Source organism: Balaenoptera borealis, assembly GCF_965194805.1.
Source record: "Balaenoptera borealis genome assembly, chromosome: 18".
Taxonomy (NCBI): Eukaryota; Metazoa; Chordata; class Mammalia; order Artiodactyla; family Balaenopteridae; genus Balaenoptera; species Balaenoptera borealis.
In genome coordinates this window covers 64,381,261-64,399,733 of record NC_138877.1, presented here as the reverse complement: position 1 = coordinate 64,399,733, position 18,473 = coordinate 64,381,261, and the positions used below count along the sequence as shown (strand labels likewise).

At 35.4% G+C, this 18,473-nt stretch overlaps 1 protein-coding gene across 4 annotated transcripts in view; it reads right to left on the bottom strand.

Moving 5' to 3' along the window:
- The window catches only part of GPR180 (G protein-coupled receptor 180), a 290,031-nt gene that overhangs the window by 268,625 nt on the left and 2,933 nt on the right, over nt 1-18,473 (bottom strand). For 2 of the 4 annotated variants that reach the window (XM_082366138.1, XM_082366140.1), the window contains exons 3-6: nt 11,937-12,137; nt 5,378-5,558; nt 5,186-5,235; nt 1,998-2,155 (exon numbers count right to left, since the gene is read on the bottom strand). In XM_082366138.1, the coding sequence (XP_082222264.1) occupies nt 1,998-2,155; nt 5,186-5,235; nt 5,378-5,558; nt 11,937-12,137 (590 nt within the window). The remainder of the gene's footprint in view (nt 1-1,997; nt 2,156-5,185; nt 5,236-5,377; nt 5,559-11,936; nt 12,138-18,473) is intronic. The other 2 variants (XM_082366139.1, XM_082366141.1) reach the window with 2 other exon arrangements.

The following is an 18,473-nucleotide window of genomic DNA, read 5'->3' as shown; positions in this document are numbered from 1 at the left end:
TTTTCTCATCTTGCACACATAAATTTCCTTCTTGAAATGAAAATTTGATCTTTATTACAGAAATTCATTCCTCTACTCCAAATTATACCCGTCTGATTCCTTAACTTTTTACAACAAAGAAGTGCTATTATAGAACTATCATTTCCTGCTATGTGAGGTGATGGACATGTTAACTGGCTTGATTGTGGTGATCATTTCATAATGTATAAATATACCAAAACATCAAGTTGTATATCTTAAATCTATACAATTTCTATTTTTCAATTATAACCCAATAAAGCAAAAAATTATAATAAACTACTATTTCCCATGATTCACATTTTTACATATTCATACTTCCATATTTTCACATACGTATGCTCATGCATGACCTGTGGAATACACTGTACACATTTACGTGATCTCTTGCTGCCTGTCTCGTCCACCTAGTCTGGCTGCTGTTGAGAGTCAGGGCCGTGTCTAATACATTCTTCACAAATGCTCACATAAACTCTAGGGTAGTGTTATAATCTCAATTTGTATTTGTTTATGATAATGAATTTAAACTGCAATGAAATAATGAAAATTCAATTTTTAAAACAGTTATCGAGAAATGAGAATTTAACTTGATATTAAGACTACTCTCCATAAATCCTGGATCAAAAACATTAAGTTGGTAGAACTTACCCTTATTTTAATCACCTCTAATTCAGTTCTTTCTCACTAGCCCTCCCTTCCTGGCATTATCTCCTTTTTAAATATCAATATCTGTGATATGGTCTCTTTCTAAATCAATCATATAAATTCAATAAACCTTCACTCAGCACCTAAGGTACTAAAATAAGTACTAGAGGTAGATGAGCACAGGCCTTACCCTTCACTAGTGAGTTTTTCAATTTATTTAATGCATTAAAACTTAGATTATGATGTCCTTTACAGAGCCCAGATGTATATTTCATTTTCATCTATAGCTAATGACGGTCACAAACTCAATACAAATTTTTATGTTTATATCTTTCTTCTTAATTTTTATAAATCCATTGCACATAGGCATATGGAGATCCTAGAATAATGTCTATAGGTCACTATAGAGAAAAACAAAAAAAAGGCATAGAGGACTCTTCTAAAAGACTAAGTTTGTTTTTGCATTTGTTTTCAAAAACAAGATTCTATTCTTTTTTATTCTACATTTTGTTTTTCCTTAAATCTGATATTCACTTAAATTCTTTCATGTATAAAGTAGATTCTGGCCAATGAATGAATCTCAAATTCATTAACTGACTCATTTAATATTGAGTACTTACTAAGTGTTAGAAAATATGAAAGAAAGCTCTTAATTAGGAAATGAGAATCTAACTGAATATTAAATATACTGCACTGAAATAATCTGATAGGAAGCTCAGATTCAGGTAAATTACAATGAAATTCTACAATATACATATACCAGCACTCAGAAAATTAACACGTTATTTATCTATCACTCTTTTTTTTCCCATTTTTTAAAAATTGAAGTATAGGTGATTTACAATGTTGTGTTAGTCTCTGATGTACAACAAAGTGATTCAGTTACACATATATATACATATTTTTTTTCAGATTCTTTTCCATTATGGTTTATTACAGGATATTGAATATAGTTCTCAGTGCTATACAGTAGGACCTTGTTTATCTATTTTATATATAGTAGTGTGCATCTGCTAATCCCAGAGTCCTAATTTAGCCCTCCCTCTCCCTCTTTCCCCTTTGGTAACCATAAATTTGTTTTCTATGTCTGAGAGTCTGTTTCTGTTTTGTAGATAAATTTATTTGTGTCTTATTTTAGATTCCACATATAAGTGATATCATATGGTATTTGTCTTTCTCTTTCTCACTTACTTCATTTATGATCTATCACTCTTTAAATTCACACTTTAAAATGACACAAATTCCTCATGGGTCCCAGGTTTCTTGACATGAGATATGTTCAAATTTGCATTTCTCAATATTGCAAAGCAGAAACATTTAGTATCAGTACTAACCTGTGTTATGACAATGAATACAGCAATGCCAGTGGACGCAGGAGTAGAATCCCACTGGAGAGGTCTGCTCTGAGACTTCTTCATTCTGACTATTGTCCAACCCATGCATAGACTCAGAAGTAAGTATAACATTTGAATTTGGGAAGCGATGTCAAAAACTAATGGGAAATGAAAACCAAAGTCAACTGAGTTTTCACAATACAAAGAATTTTATCCTTTTTTTGGCCACGCTGCGCAGCTTGTGGGATCTTAGTTCCCCAACCAGGGATTGAACCTGCATCCTCAGCAGTAAAAGCATGGAGTCCTAACCTCTGAACCACCATGGAATTCCCACATTTTATCCTTTTTGCATTGAGAATATAATTATTTTATTAACCACAAAAGACAGGCATTTTAAAAAAGAAACTGATGAAATTCAGTAAGAGATATTCATGTATAATAATTCTAAAGAATTAAAATTTTGCCATTAAATTTGTAAACGTTTCTAAAAATAGTTAAAACAATGGCAATACTCCTATTTTTAAAAAATTTATATGTGTCCATATCATATCTTTATTAAGGCCAACTTTAAATCTCTTCGTGTTTCTTATTCTTCTTAGTTTTTCTAATTACAATCTATAACTCAGTGGTTATGAAAAGAAACAAATTTTAAATATAACTTCTGCAACGTGGAGAATACTTCTGGGTTGTTAATTTTTTTTTGGTGGCTGACCTATATATAATGTGAAGAGTATTTTCTAAACCTACTAATAAGAAATAGCATGACAATAAAACGCAGAGCTGCTATAACATCCAATTATGTTGGCCCTAGCGTCAGAGTCCTGAAGACAAATGAAGCGCTCCATGCATTAGTGTGATGTGCCACCCGGTGGCCATCACTTACACTGCAGGGGAAGCTGGCTGCGGTAGAAAAGACGCAAAGAAAGCGCCTGCACCCAGTTCAGTGCTACAAGAAAATGACAAGCAATAATACTTCAACTGCCATGTGCATTCATTTTAGAAGTTCTATTTATTGAGTTTTTAAAAAATTATTACTTTTTCATCAGAGTGTATTTTGATGTGGATTTTGGAATAAACGTGTGATCACAATTCAACAAAATAAAACTTTCTTCAAATTGCCATTTATAACTTTGATGTCTATGACTTTTATTTCTTTTATATAAAGATATTCTTAGAGAAACAGATAAAACTAGCTGTAGTATCAAACTTATATTAAAAGTTACAAGCCAAAAACCTATTAATAATAGACCTTTTCAGCTTTATTTTGACATATTTTTCTCCAGCTCTGCCACCCAAATTAAAACCGGATACTTTACATTTATGCTTATATACTTGTAATAGCGAATTCTAATAATGAACTGTCACTACACTTTAATGATATAAAATGTCATGGCCTTTCAGAACAAGCACAGTTTTCTTACACCATAGATTTTAAATGACTGTGATGCTAATTATTTTTATTAAACATTTCACAAATACATATTCAGTTACTTAAAGAAGTTAGCCAAAGGAATATCTCTACATAAGTTGCTAATTAGCAAAAGCAAACACTGGGGAGGAGGGAACGTTGATTTTCTGGCTCATTTCTTTACATACTAAGTAATGCACATATTGATATAATACCATAACTGTGAGGGTAGGTAGGCACTGCTTATCTGTTCTTGAAAAATAACTAATGTAGATAAAATACACAGATGACACAAAAACCCCATTCTGTGGAATTTGATTAAAATCTTCATTAACCAAACCTGTTGTCAGAACTACCAAAAATGATCAACATTGATTTATTGCAGTTTTTTTAAAAAGACTTTTGCTTTTAACTTACCATGAAGATGCCAGAGAGCCTAAAACACTGTTTTGTATACAGTAGACACTCACAAAACTTCAAAAGTCCTTGATTTTAGTAACAGCTTTGCTACTGATGGGCCTCTGTGTGCTTTGCCTCTTTGGACCACAATTTCTTCATCTAAAATGCATAAGCTAAATTATTTCTATGCTCTGTCCAGCTTTAAAACTCTAGGATTCTGTTAAACATCCTGAGTCATCTAAGAGAAAACAGGGGTTGAAACCAGGGTTCTAGTAATGTCAAAAAAGGAGAAGCAACTCTTGTTCATGCCCAAGAGGTAAACAGTATACATCCTCCTCACAAGGAAAAGGAAAGATTCTAGAAGTTTTAGAATCTTAAAATAGGCAGCAAGATCAGGATAAGTGGGTCCTGAGATGATTATAGAGATTACCATAAGATATCCTATTAAAGAGTGAGGAGACTAGAAGAGAAATATGGAAATATAAGGAAAGTAAATCCTAGAATGGTTTCGTATTCAGAATCTGCTTTTTTAGAGCAAATCTTAACTTGTTTTTCAGGATTGAGAATGGCATATGACATGATGCCCCTCTAAAGTTCCCTTTAAAAAGTCATGATTATGGGAACTTTTAGTTTTTCACCATCATATTTAATTGAAAAACTACTTCACAGAAGTTCCTCTTATAAATTAAAGAACAAAGCTGAGAGGTCAGCTCAATTATAGGTATACTCTATGGCTCTGGGTTAGAAATAGAGACAAAAAGTCAAAAAAGGGATGAAAAAGGGAAAAAAAAAAAACTTTAGCTTTGTGGTCAGAAAATTGGGTCTAAATCTTGGCTCTACCATTCACTAGCGGACTGACATTTGGGAATGTACTTCCTGTCACTGAGCCCAGATTCTTTATCTGCAAAATAGGGATAAGCATATCTACTTCACTGAGTTTTTATTGAGGATAAAAATGAGAGAATGTGGGAATCCCCTGGCGGTCCAGTGATTAAGACTTGGCCTTCCAATGCAGGGGGTGCGGGTTTGATCCCTGGTCGGGGAGCTAGGATCCTGCATGCTTTGCAGCCAAAAAACCAAAACATAAAACAGAAGCAATATCGTGACAAATTCAATATAGACTTTAAAAATGGTCCACATGAAAAAAAAAAAGAGAGAATGCATATAAATATGCTCTAAAGACAATGAAGAGCTATACACATTACCTATTACTAAGAAGAAACTAAATAGGATATGTGGAAACTAAATGTATAATCTTTTTTCCAGTTGAGCTGAATCTAACCAACCTTGGATAAAAAAACTGTATTATGACAAAAAAGGAAAACATACAAGAACAGATAGCAAGTTTATGTTTTAAAACAATGCTCAGTAAGATACTCACATTCTGCCAAACTTCCCATAAAAGGTACCCCTATTCCATCTTTGGAGTAACTGAAGAATTGAAGAGGAGAATATTAGCATCAATTAGAAATGTGAAAAAAATCATTCATAATCAAAGCAAGCATAATTTTGGTGGACTAATTAGGATTAATTAGACGTAATGATGAACACAGTTTTAATGGTTTTGAGTTACCTGGAGAAATGAATGTAATTAGCGAAAGCTGAACCAGCTTGTAACAGCAATGCAGTTGTCAGAACCTTTAAAACCACGTGCATGGGTCCTCCTTTCTTAATAGCCTGCCACAATGATTGCGCATAAATGCAAGCAATCACAAAGTACACTAGGACTAGGAGGAAAAAGAACTCATGTAACCCTGTGAAGAGAAGAAAGGAACAAGCCAGTTATAGTGTTGGGTTGCTTTCAAATCTTCCCATCGGTATATTTCCAGAACCTGTTTTCTAATTGAAGTCATAGCATTTACTTTTGTAAGAGAAAAAAAAGGAAGATTGTTGAAACAAATAATTTTCTACTTTAGGATACAGTCTTAACTATAAGAACGCAGATTAAACTGAAGTCAATCTATAAGAAGTCATATTGGTCAGGGAATAAGCCCAAAGACTAACCACAAGATCATAGTTTTGGTCGAAACAGTAAATTAAAACAATGATTTCAGCATTCAGTTAGATATGCTTTTTTCCCCCAAAGTGGATTTCTTTTATAAAACGTTTAAAAATAGATTTAGTCAGTCAATAAGAGTTTTATATACCCTGACAATGATTCTCAAAGTGTGAGCCCTGTGCCAGCAGCACCATCACTAGGGAAGTAGTTAGAAAGGCAGATTCTTGGGACTCATCCCATATCTACTGAATCAGAGATTCAGGGAGTGGGACCCAGCATTCTGGTTTTAATAAGTCCTTCAGTGATTCTGATACAGCTAAAGCCTAAGAACCAAGCTCTGGAATGTATCATGACCTTAAATTCCCATTTGGACAAAGTGTCAAAATACCTGTCACGACCAGGCCTCCTTCTGAAGTAAATGGCATTCAGCTCAGTCAAAGAGGAAAACCTATGGAGACCATGGGGCTCCACTCCACAGGTGACTGAAACTAAAACACCTGACCAAGTGGCTACCGAACCAAAGGCTAGTCACTGGCCAGCAGCATCACTTGGTTCTCAAAGATACGAAGCCGATCATGTTCTCTTGGGACATCAAACCACAAAACATAGAAAGGATGAGGCAATAGAAACCGGAGTTGAAAAGAGTTGATGATGGAGCAGGCCAAAGGAGTCAAACCAGGCCCTGATCAAATGAAAATTCTGGGTAAGCAGAAATTCTGAATGAGCAGAGGGAGCTGGTTGGTAAAGACAAGAACGGAGCATATGAATGTGCAGATTTTATATTAAAAACGGTCCCAGTCATTAAGCAGCCTCCAGTTTCTACCAGCAGCTTTTCAGTAGCCTTCACGCATCCTCAAGATAAACACCCCTTTTTCTGTGTTACCTGGAATCTTTTGACTGTATCTTCATTTTTCAGAAATTTCAGAAAATTTTATAACAAACCAGGGGCCAGCTTTGAGTTTAATGGCTTATATTTACTTGGTTCCATCTAAACCTAGTCCCTAATATTAGGGCTTTTATATTCTATCTAAATAACACTGGATATCGTGACAGTGGCTACAGCTGTCTCTACTGAATCTGTGGATGAACAGTCTAAACTGTACTCACTTCCATTCCAACTGTGACCCCTGAACCTGCTCCGGTTTCCCATGCGGGATAAACTCCAAACAATAGGCAGAGAAGGGAATATTTACATTGTATGGAAAATAATTTTAGAAAAGTCATCCAGAAGATACAAATAGTAGGAAAAATACTCAATAAACAGTTCAATCTCAATCATGTTTTTGGCATTGTTAGGAGAAAAAGAGAGAGAGAGAGAGAGAGAGAGAGAAGTATTTCAGCCACTGGGTGTCTCTCTTGCTCTACGTACATAAATGGTGATTGTCCACTTCTCTAGTCTAGGTGAGAAAGTATGTTTAGACTTCAGGAAGAGAATATCAAATAACAGAATGGGCATATTTTCTTTTAAAATTCCTGATATAGAGACGTATTCTAGCTTTAGAAATAATGGGACAATAAACCTGGGATTGTTATAGTAATGGAACAAGGCAGAAAATAAGCTAAACGTATTATAACTGTGTGTCAGTAAAAGTACGCTATCTTGTGTTCGGAATCTGTTTTTACCTTTTCTTCTTAGTATAAAGAATTAAATACGGCATTCTATTTAAATTTTTATTTATTTATAATACTTTACAAAATATTCATTACAAGATAAGTTTTCAGACTGTATTAGGTTAGAAATGCACCATGAAAAGAAAATCCCAGACTATTCATTGAGAACCAGAATAATATAGGAGGAAGGGACTTTTGAAAATAAGACACATGTCACTAGTAAAAAATGTTTTAGGATTATTCAAGATTAAATGTATCTTCCATAAAAAGCTAACACGGTAACCAAAAATTTATTTCATTGAGATAATATATTAAATAACTTGAACTAGGACATTTGTCCTACACTTTGCTCATTGCATTTTGCATAAATTATTCTTACCTTGACCCTGATGCTTTAAAGATAAAACTCTGGGTCTGCACTCAAGTGTTCTTTTAAATAAACCACCTCTAGGAAAAAAAGTCAGTTTTTTTTTTCTCTTCAATCAACTTTACTTTTGTTCTGCCACCATCCTTCACAGGAAAGTAATCTATGTTCACCTTGAAATTAAAATCTAATTTTAAAACGGGTGGGAGATGGGAGAAAAGAGGGTAAGAAGAGAGAGTCAATGGGTCATGGGGCAGCCCCTGGAACACTCTCGCCTACCTGTGATGCCCCAATGTCCATCCTACCCTCAAGGGTCTCAAGATAAATCCTGATTAGTCTAAACCAATTAGAGAAATTCCAATATTCCCCTTTCCCAAAGAGGTAAACCTAACCCTTTACTTCGACATGTTGGTTTACCCTTATCACCCTTCTGATACCTTCACTTACATTTCTCTTATGATGTTAGACAACAAGGTCATGTGTTGAGTTCTGGCCAATGAAATGTGATAAGGGAGCTTCTGGGAAAGGTTTCCTTGCTCTTAAAAAAGAGACATTGAATTTTGCCATTGCCTAGATGTACAGCCCAGACTGCTGCAGTTAACTGTGAATATGAGGGAGGTGACAAAGCTGACAGTCAGAGGATAACAGGGTAGGATAATGTTAAATAAACTACCCTGAAGAAGCCTCAGAAATTATTGTTATGTAAGAGAATTAATTTCTTTATTGTCTATACCACTTGCATTAGAGTTTTCTGTTACTTTAAATTACAGAGCCAAAGGTAAGATCCAACCCATTATCTTTCAGGATAACGGAGGAGAAAAGGGAACAAGAGAAAATAATAAACATATCTGGAATCTTAAGAACGGTGAGATGGCAGGTGTGACAGAGCCTGTAATACCATTCCAATGAAAACCAGTCTACTTTAGACAAAAATGCTTTAATTCTCAGGATTCTGAGTACTTCTTCTTTTGGTCTCTACCAATCACAAATATAGTTAACAAAGATTCTAATTTTTTAAGAGGTAGTTTTATTTTATTCTACCTTGAAGCATGATATTCCTATGTAGTATTTTGTCAAGTAGCATCAAACTTGCCTTAGTCTACATTCAAAAAAAAAACCCAAAAAACAAAAAACCCTAATTCTGTAAAATATAGAACTAAGTCTCGTAGATATAAAATACATGGTTGGTTTGAAAGAAAACAAACTGTAAGATTTAACCAGAGTAACATATAACATTAATTGTAGCTTTTTGCACCAGGTTATTCTAATTCAAACCTCTAAGGTACATGTTTTAGCAGTCAATTCTCAGTAAAAAGCATAGCAAATCAATTTTCTCTACTCAGGGCAGAAAATTAGTTAAATGAGGAAAAGTTTCTAAAATGAACTAACTGGGAATTTATTCCCTGGAAACAAATTCTATACCTGAGGCTACAGAATAGGAAGAATCACTCTTAAGGCTCTACGTTGAAACCAACACATTACCAAAATAATGTGGAATATGGACTTTTAGCTAAGTGGTTCTGCACATTAGAATCAACTTCAGAGCTTTGACCAACTACAAATGCCTGGCTTCCACTCCAAAACCAAGTCTATCTCTCAGTCTTTGGGGGTGGACATCTGTATTTTTTCCAAAGCTCTCCATATGCATACACAGTGACAGGTTGAGAACCACCGATTTAGACTTCAATGTAGAATTAATCATATTTTAAGGCATTTAAATAATAAAATGATGTGATCCTTGGAAATTATGCCAGCCATCTAGCAATGAATACTTTTGAGTACTTACGGCACTTTTAAATAATCAATCCCCACAGACTAGCCTTGCACAGAATCCCATGCTTAATGAAAATCCATATTATAGTGAAATTTTTTCCCTCATTTAAATACTCTTGGTGACATGACCAAAGTAACTCTCCCCGTTCTAGTATAAGAAAGACAGATTTTAGATATACTGTAAGTATCAAATCAAAATCAGTCACAGGAGAAGATAGGTCAAAAGGAGTCAGGACTAAGAACTGAGTCAGAGTGGTTAGTGGGAACCCTAAAGAAAAAGGTAGCCATAATTCAGGGTGTTGAAAAAAACACTAGAAGATATGGGCAAGGTTCAGGATGAGCCAGGGTAAGGATGACTGACATTCAGTAGTCCAAGCACGACACAGGGCACAAATGTCATTACTTTATGGCCTACGGTCAAAGTTCAGATATCAAACTGGGAATGAGAAAAGAGTCCAGAAATGAGAGCCTATATAAGGAGGCAAGAAAAAGAATATCAGGATCCAGTGAGTCTCATGGATCCATACAATAAATAAAACAACCTCTTGAGTCTCCACCCTCCTGTCTGAAGGCAGGAGGGGGAAGGGCTACTAGATGCGGACTCCACTAGGGGCAGTAGGGTTTGCATGTACAGTGACTACAGAAGAGCATTACTTCCTGCCGAAGCCTGACCAGTCCTAAAGATAAGTGTCATATGAAATAATGAAGCCTTATAGTTAAAAGAAACCTGAAAAGCAAGTTAATCCAACCACCCATCCAATGCTATCACTAGACCTGGGTTTCATCAATGCCTTTCCAAACTATGTAAAATAAGTGTCAATATCTCTTACTAAGATAAAAGAAATGGTAGGACTGAATTAACTTTCAATAGTGATCTACATTGATCCAAAATAGTATCAAGTGAAATTTAACCTTTACATTCATTTGCATTCAAAAACAATTATGTCATTTCCTTCACAGAAAAGACTTTTAGAATGAATTATTTTTAAATGTTTAGGACCCCATTCTGTCACTATGTAAGTATTTTCTCAAACTAAAGGATATATATTTTTTTAATTTTTAAATTTATTTATTTTTTAATTTATGGCTGTGTTGGGTCTTCGTTACTGTGCGAGGGCTTTCTCTAGTTGTGGCAAGTGAGGGCCACTCTTCATCGCGGTGCGCAGGCCTCTCACTATCGTGGCCTCTCTTGTTGCGGAGCACAGGCTCCAGACGCGCAGGCTCAGTAGTTGTGGCTCACGGGCCTAGTTGCTCCGCGGCATGTGGGATCTTCCCAGCCCAGGGCTCGAACCCGTGTCCCCTGCATTGGCAGGCAGATTCTCAACCACTGCGCCACCAGGGAAGCCCCCAAACTAAAGGATATTTTTTTAAAAGTTTCTTTCTTTATACATTAAGTTACTTGTGACTTATTGTTTATAACACAAGCTCCTTGAGTTGGTCTTCTAGCTGTGGCAATTTACACTTTGAGCTTAGCAACCGGTTTAGTCTAATGTGGCCTCAACTCCTGGCCTACCTCCACCCACCCACCTTGATGGCAAATGTAATGCAAAGGGACTGAATTTTTCTCTAAGCAGATTGACTCTTCCAAGTGGGTAATGAACTCATGAAGAGGTAAACACCTAACCCTTTTCTTTGACAGATGGTCTAGAGATTTTAGTTTTCATTCTGACATGTTAATTTACAAATCCATAATACTTTATAGCATGTCCACCATTAATCACAAGAAGTCATTCATTTCGCTTGGGCTAGGAATTCACTTCAGTAGGGCAGAACATAAAATTTTGTCAACCTAAAATTTTGATGAAATATTTTATGGGAGTAGATTTGATTTTGGAAAGTTTTATCAATTTTGATCATTTCAAAAATGGCTGCAATCTCCAATGAAGGCAACCCCTAAATATGTTCAAACAACCTAGTGAAGGACAGCTATACAAAGTAGTGGAGTTTCTATCTCACTTAATCATTGGGTTACTAATTTAGACTGCTCAGTTTCTTAACATTTTTCTGTTTATAAAAATAAAGCTAGCTTATCATAAAAACAAAAAGATTTAGAATGTAGAAACTAAAAACTATCCATAATTCTACCACCCAAAATATGGAAACAATCTGTTAATATTCTTGTACTTCTTTCTGTTTATTCTCCGCATTTTTTTTTTCTCCGCATTTTTTAACACACTTGAAACCATACAATACAAAATTTCCAGTTCTGCTTTAAAACTTAATAGTACAGCTGTTACAATTCTATAAGAAGATTTTTTTAACCATTTGTCTACTGTTGGACACAAGTTGTTTTTAATTTTCAGTATTCTAAAAACACAACATGAAGATACTTGTGCATAAATCTTTTTCCATATTTAGGACATATATTTAAATACATATTCTTACCAGATTCTCCAGCACTGAAATGATCAAATGGATTCCCTTCAGCATCCGGGTTTAGTAACATCATTTCAAATGGGATATCTTCCACCTGAGAATTCTCATTGTCCTCTTTGCACGTATACTTGTCCGCATAGAACACGTGCCACGTTTGTGGATATGGAATCTGAGACACTGTCAGATTATGTTCAGTCTGATTCATGGCTACTTTAAAGAGAAAAAAATAGCACTTTCAAAGCAAAATTCTCAAATGTATTCATTGTTTTAGTCACACAATCAATTTGAAATTAGAATTCTTTTGTTTAGTTCTTATTGTCTCAGTAGTCCAAGCCCTGATGTAGTATTGGAATAAGTTCTGTAAGTCATAAAGCAGGTAAAAATAATGTATTTTAACCAACCAAAGGAATCACTATAAAAGTTCTATGAAATACCACAAATGACTAGAATAGTTTCACTGAAACTCTGAATTTCAATTTTAAGTATTTTCAAAATTTTCAAGCGCGTTAGCAACACTAAAAATTTTTTTGTTGTGGTGGTAAAACGTACACAATACAAAAGTTACCATTTTAGCCATTTTTCAGTGTACAGTTTCTGTATTAAGTATATGCACAGTGCTGTGTAACCATCACAGTAACATTTCTGAAAATTACGTGAGTTAAATCTAAAATGGAGCATTCAACTTTGGAAATTATTATATCTAAAAATTATGACTGACAAACACCTTCAAAAGATTTTCCAAAATCTCTTCCTGATTGGCTATTCTTTAAAAAGTTACTAAAAGTAGAAAGATAGAAGTTACAGGAATATGAGTTGTTATACCGGGTCAGATCTATATAGTGTGTTGGGCTGGGGTGGGGACTCATGAATGTTGGCCTCACACAGACCTGCGCTTGAATCCTGGCTCCAATGCTTACCTTCTATATGACTTTGGGCAAGTTACATAAGCAATGACACTCACTTTCTTCATCTGTAAAATGAAGATAATACAGCAAAGAGCTGATGCAAGGATTAAGTTATATGAGTCACTTAACATGGTATCTGTCTTATAGTAGTTGCTGAATAAAGGTTAATTGTCCTTTTCCTTTCTTTAAAATAAGGTGATTATACCAATAAGTGGTTCTCAATCCAGGGTAATGCTATTCCTCTGCAGGGCATTTGAATATGTGTAGGGACAGTTCTGTTGTCATAGCAATTGTTCTCAACTTCAAGATACTTGAAGCGGGGCTGTGCTAAACTTCATACAATCCAAGCTTACATGACAAAGACCTGTTCTGCCCAAAATGCCAGTAGCACCCCCTTTGAGAAACACTAAATGATGTCTAAGATCCCTTCTCGATCTAAAACTATGATTCTGACCTAAGAGAAACTCACTACTACCATGAGTGTTGCAGGAGAGTGGCGTCTCAAACACTATGTGTAATAAAGACAATGGAAGAGTTAGAGAAGCAAGTCTTACTAATCATATACATTACTTAACCTCTCTAAATTTCTTTCTTCAGTAGTAAACTTAAGATACTTGCTCTATCTGACTCAGAGTTCTTGTGAGGAACAAATGAGACAGTATATGAAGATCCTGTGTGAAGAGTCTGATTCTATATAAAGTATTCTTAAAATATATGATTATGTTGGGTGCAATTCCCAAGTCTAGATTGCCCCCACTGCATCCAGTTAGTCTTGATCTTTTCCTCAACTGAAACAATGAAACTTCTTAATAAATAAAATACATTTCTTGAGATAACTGTGGTAATTTGTATATGGAAGAGATTTTAGAGGTTATTATGAAATTATTCATTTTCTTAGATGCAGTAATGGTATTGTTATGGTAATGGTAATGGTTATGGAGAAGAATGTCCTTACTCTTATAAGATGTATGCTGAAATACGGTGAACTGCTCAAGGCACCAACAGCTTATTTTCATTTCAGTTAAAAACAAAAATCACACACATACAAACATAAAGCAAATGTAACAAAATATTATTGATAAAATTATTAAATCTAAGCCAAGGATATACAGATGTTGGTTGTACTATGCTTTCAACTTGTAAGTATAACTGAAAATTTTCCTAATAAAAAGTTGGAGAAATACTATTTATATGTTGTCTTTATAAATGAGATACAGATTTATCTTGTCAGGATTCAAATTTTGACGACTTAAACTTTACATTTGTGAATTTCATTAATAGTAGTTAAACTGGACAAGATGATTTTGTTAAGAATACCACAGCATTGTTTTTTTGGACATCTTAATTTAGCTGACATTTATACTGTTTTTCTTACTGCACAGCTTCTAGAAAAAAGTAGCAAAGACTCTAGTTTCTCTAGTTTCTGTTAAATTGATGACCTTTAGTAAGAATTCAATATATGATCAATAGCAGCTCAGAAATAAGGCTTTTGAAATGTGCAGCTCGAAATTATGTAATCTGGACTTCATTATATAAAGGCTTTGCTGTGTTGAGGTTTTATCACTTGCACTTTTTCTCTTAGATAAAACAATATAAAAATTTAACCATTATATTTTCACCAATACACTTTTTGATGTTTCATTTTAAATTATGTAGATCTACATCAAATAAAAACAAAAGTGTGCTTCATAAAGTGATATTGGCCTTAGTTTTTGTCTTGCTGCCTTTTTCAGTATGCCTAGGAAATAAGCCTCTTGACAAAACTGCATGTTCATTGTTTTTGAAACAAAAGACTACAGCACAGCACACTTATTGTATGCTGATGCAATGAGTACCTCAAATATTAACAAAACTTGAATTGCAGAGAATGGTGTTGAAAGGCTAATCGCCCAATAATATTATAAAAGGAAATGAATACTGTTAACAAAATTACCCGGAATAATAAAATACTAACACCTTTAAGCGATTTATACAATATACCAAATGTACAAGAGGAAATATATGCATATGATGTAAAAAGATAATACTGAAAATGTTTTATATACAAAGTTACATTTAATTCTTATAATCTGACAGCAAATATTTTTGCATATAAACTCATCATTTTCTGTGCATTTAAATATCTTCTTTGTTTGCTTTAAAAACCTACAAAATAGTTTTTATCATTTAAAAAAATCTGATGTTTTATGACATTACTGAAAGAGAAAAAAGCAAAAAGTAAGACTGAAAAATAATTTCTCAAACATTAATTTGGGAGAATGTATAATCACAAGCAACACTCAACTCTGCGAGTTTTCAAATCTACTAACCTTCTCATAGTTTACAGCAGCAATAAGGTTTTACATAGGAGTTAGGCATAGTTAATGAGCTCATCACCAAGTAGGTGAAAGGCTATTAATTCTTAAAAGACTCATTAATGGTCAGGAAATGAGAATTATTTCTACAAGGAATTATTTTCAGATACGTGATACTACTACACTGTCATGAATTTAAGGATATGCTTTCTGTTTCAATGCATCAAAGCTTCTAAATAACAATATACTATAAATATGAAAATAATATAAAGAAGTTGGAGAATACAGATTTTGTTAAGACTTGGCTTTTGTTAAGGGAAAAAGAACTGATTACATATGTAGAAAGTGATACATATGTCATTAGTACTTAATTTATTTCAGACCTCCAAATTTAACAAAACAATCTTCATTCCTCAAAAATTCCAGTTTTCTGAGATCTTCCGTTCCAACAATTCCAAAGAATACCCTTGCACTTAAGAGTAGGGAAGAGGAAGGGAAAACAGAAAAAGAAACAACAGCAAGAGGTTTTATAAATTATAGCTCTCTACATATGTAACTCCACCTAAAGAGTAATAATTAGAATCACAGCATTTTAGGACTTTTAGGAAGCTTAGAAAAAACTAGTCCAACTTCCTTGTTATACAGATAGGTAAAGTGCAGCTCCAAGATAACAAGATCTTATTACAAGTTACTAGCAGTGATTCTCAGTTTAGCTGTCTTTGCAATGCAGCAAGTCTCTCTATATACGTTAAGTTCTGTGACTGAAGGTATTTGACTGATAAAAAAATTATGTTTTTGCAAGTGTATATAGTATATGGTACAATACTGATCATGTAATATAAGAAAACAAATCGATTCCTATAGCTCAAAGCTTTAAACTGTCTGATAAGTTACTATTTCATTTAATTTCACTTTATTTTATTTGGCTGCGCCGGGTCTTAGTTGCGGCACTTGGGATCTTCCTTGACGCATGTGGGATCTTTAGTTGCTGTGTGCAGGCTTCTATCTAGTTGTGGCCTGTGGGTTTTCTCTCTCTAGTTGTGGTGCGCGGCCTCAAGAGCACATGGGCTCTATAGTTGAGGCACGCGAGCCTCGAGTTGAGGCGCTCGGGCTCAGTAGTTGTGGCGTGCGGGCTTAGTTGCCCCGTGGCATGTGGGATCTAGGTTCCCCGACCAGGGATCGAACCCACGTCCCCTGCATTGGAAGGTGGATTCTTTACCACTGGACCACCAGGGAAGTCCCTGATAAGTTTTTAATAGAGAAAGAAAAAGACTTTGAGGTGCGAAGTATAAAGCAAATGACCTACTAACCAAAAACCCCTCAAGCACTAAGCTCCATGACAATTCATCCTACCAATACTTAGTCAATGCTTAACTGAGCACTAGTGTATCATAAATTCTCACTCATAGTACCATGTAACTAACATTCATAGTCCTTATCACAATAGCAGTTTCACATTTATTCACAGTGATCTAACTTATACCCTCAGCAGCCTTAAGGACTGTGAGAGTGTCAGTATTTTGGTCCCTTGATTTATCACTAGTGCCTAGCATAGTACTGGAAGTGCTGTGAATGAATGAATGAATGAATGAACAGACCAAAAGAGCCCTGCTGCTCTCACTGATTGATTTTATAACAAATAAATAAAATGTAAACTTGTAACTAAAATAAATGCTGTGGAGGAAGACAACAGGCTATAAAAACTCAAGTGTTAACTTAGTGGATGGAGGAGCCAAAGAGGGGAAGGAAGAAAAAGCAGAGGAAAAGCCTGTGCAAAGGCCCAGGGTGGCACCGAAAGAACACCTGCGCTACTAATAAAATGAGGCTGAAGGGGGCAATGCTGTGAGATGAAGCTGGGGTCGGGGGTAAGCAACAGCCAGACGCGGATGGCTTTGCTGATCCGATTAAGGAGGGCCGTCTTTGTCCTAGAGCAGTAGGAACCCACTGAAGTACTGAAGGGCGTGGTGAGGATGTGAATGTGACATGATCAAACCTGCTATTCAGAAAAATCACTCTGATTCCAGAGGGGGACCAGCATAGCTGCAGTGGCCAGGTAGGAGCTACTGCAATAGTACAGGCGAGAGATTACGGCAGCCTGGAATAACATGGTGGGGGTAGAGATGAAGAAAAGTAGATGAATTCAAGAGATACTGAGAGGTAACTTACGAAACAAGAAGGGGATGGAGAGGTCAAAGAGGGCAGTGTTGGAAGACTCCTTGGTTTCTAGCTTATTCCCTAGATAGATGGTGGTGCCAGTTCCTGAAACAGGGAACACTGGAAGAGGGCCAGGTTTGGATGGGCAAGGTGGTTGACATTACGAGAACTGGGGACAGAAGGCTAGAACTTTTCACACATATGTGGAACACCTAGATGATTAAATTGGTGTAGAAAGGAAAAGAGAATTGATAATGAGCATTTGTAGGAATTTCCCAGATAAGTTCTAAAATTCAGGGTTGAGGTAAATAACTATATAAGTGTCTCTTTGATATCTGAATCCAGTCATTCTGAATCCAGTCATTCAGGAGTCTTCAGCATACTGTCAATGTCATCTCACAAACCTAGACAAAAGATCCCCACAATGGGTGGCAATGACTGGGGACTTGTACTCTTATCCCTACTCAGGCTATGAGGGAACCAGACAGCTGCTAAGACTAAGAAGACTGGATGTTTAGAAATGGCAGTGCTTTACTGACTAGACTGAAAGAAGAGTCAGAGACCCACCATTGTGCAGAACACAGTAGGGGAAATACAGGGGGGAAAGGGGAGAGGGATAATTCCTATTTTTTTCTTATGGATGTCTCATATTCCTAATTAACAACCAGTTAACTTCCAAGGGGTAAAATGGGTAGCATGGCATATGCTCTTCATTTCTATATTAAAAAGATCTGCACTCACTCTGGATGGCAAACACCCTAATGCATGGGACAGTGTTGATGAGAATGGAAGAGCTCAAGAATTCAGGCAACTAGAATAATAAAAGTAGAGCCTCTCCAGAGGCAAACCTAGAGGTTTACAAATGATGTGGGGCTGGTATATTCTAAAATGACACATTGTGTCACCATATGACTTGGTCCTGAGTCCCAATAACATGTTGCAAAACAGCATCACTTGGGCTAACTTATACAATTAACTGAGATAATGCAAGCTTAGTGTTTAGCTCAGTGCTATCAGATAATAAGCATTCAACAAATGTTATCATTCACTCCATGCTGCCACTTGGTCAAAATATATCTGCCATATTGGTATGAATTATGTGACCTTTGAGAAGTCTGAATGTAGGAAAGTACACCTTTATAAATTATCTGGATATTTTTTCAAATATTTTGAGTAAGAGGGGAAAAAGGCAT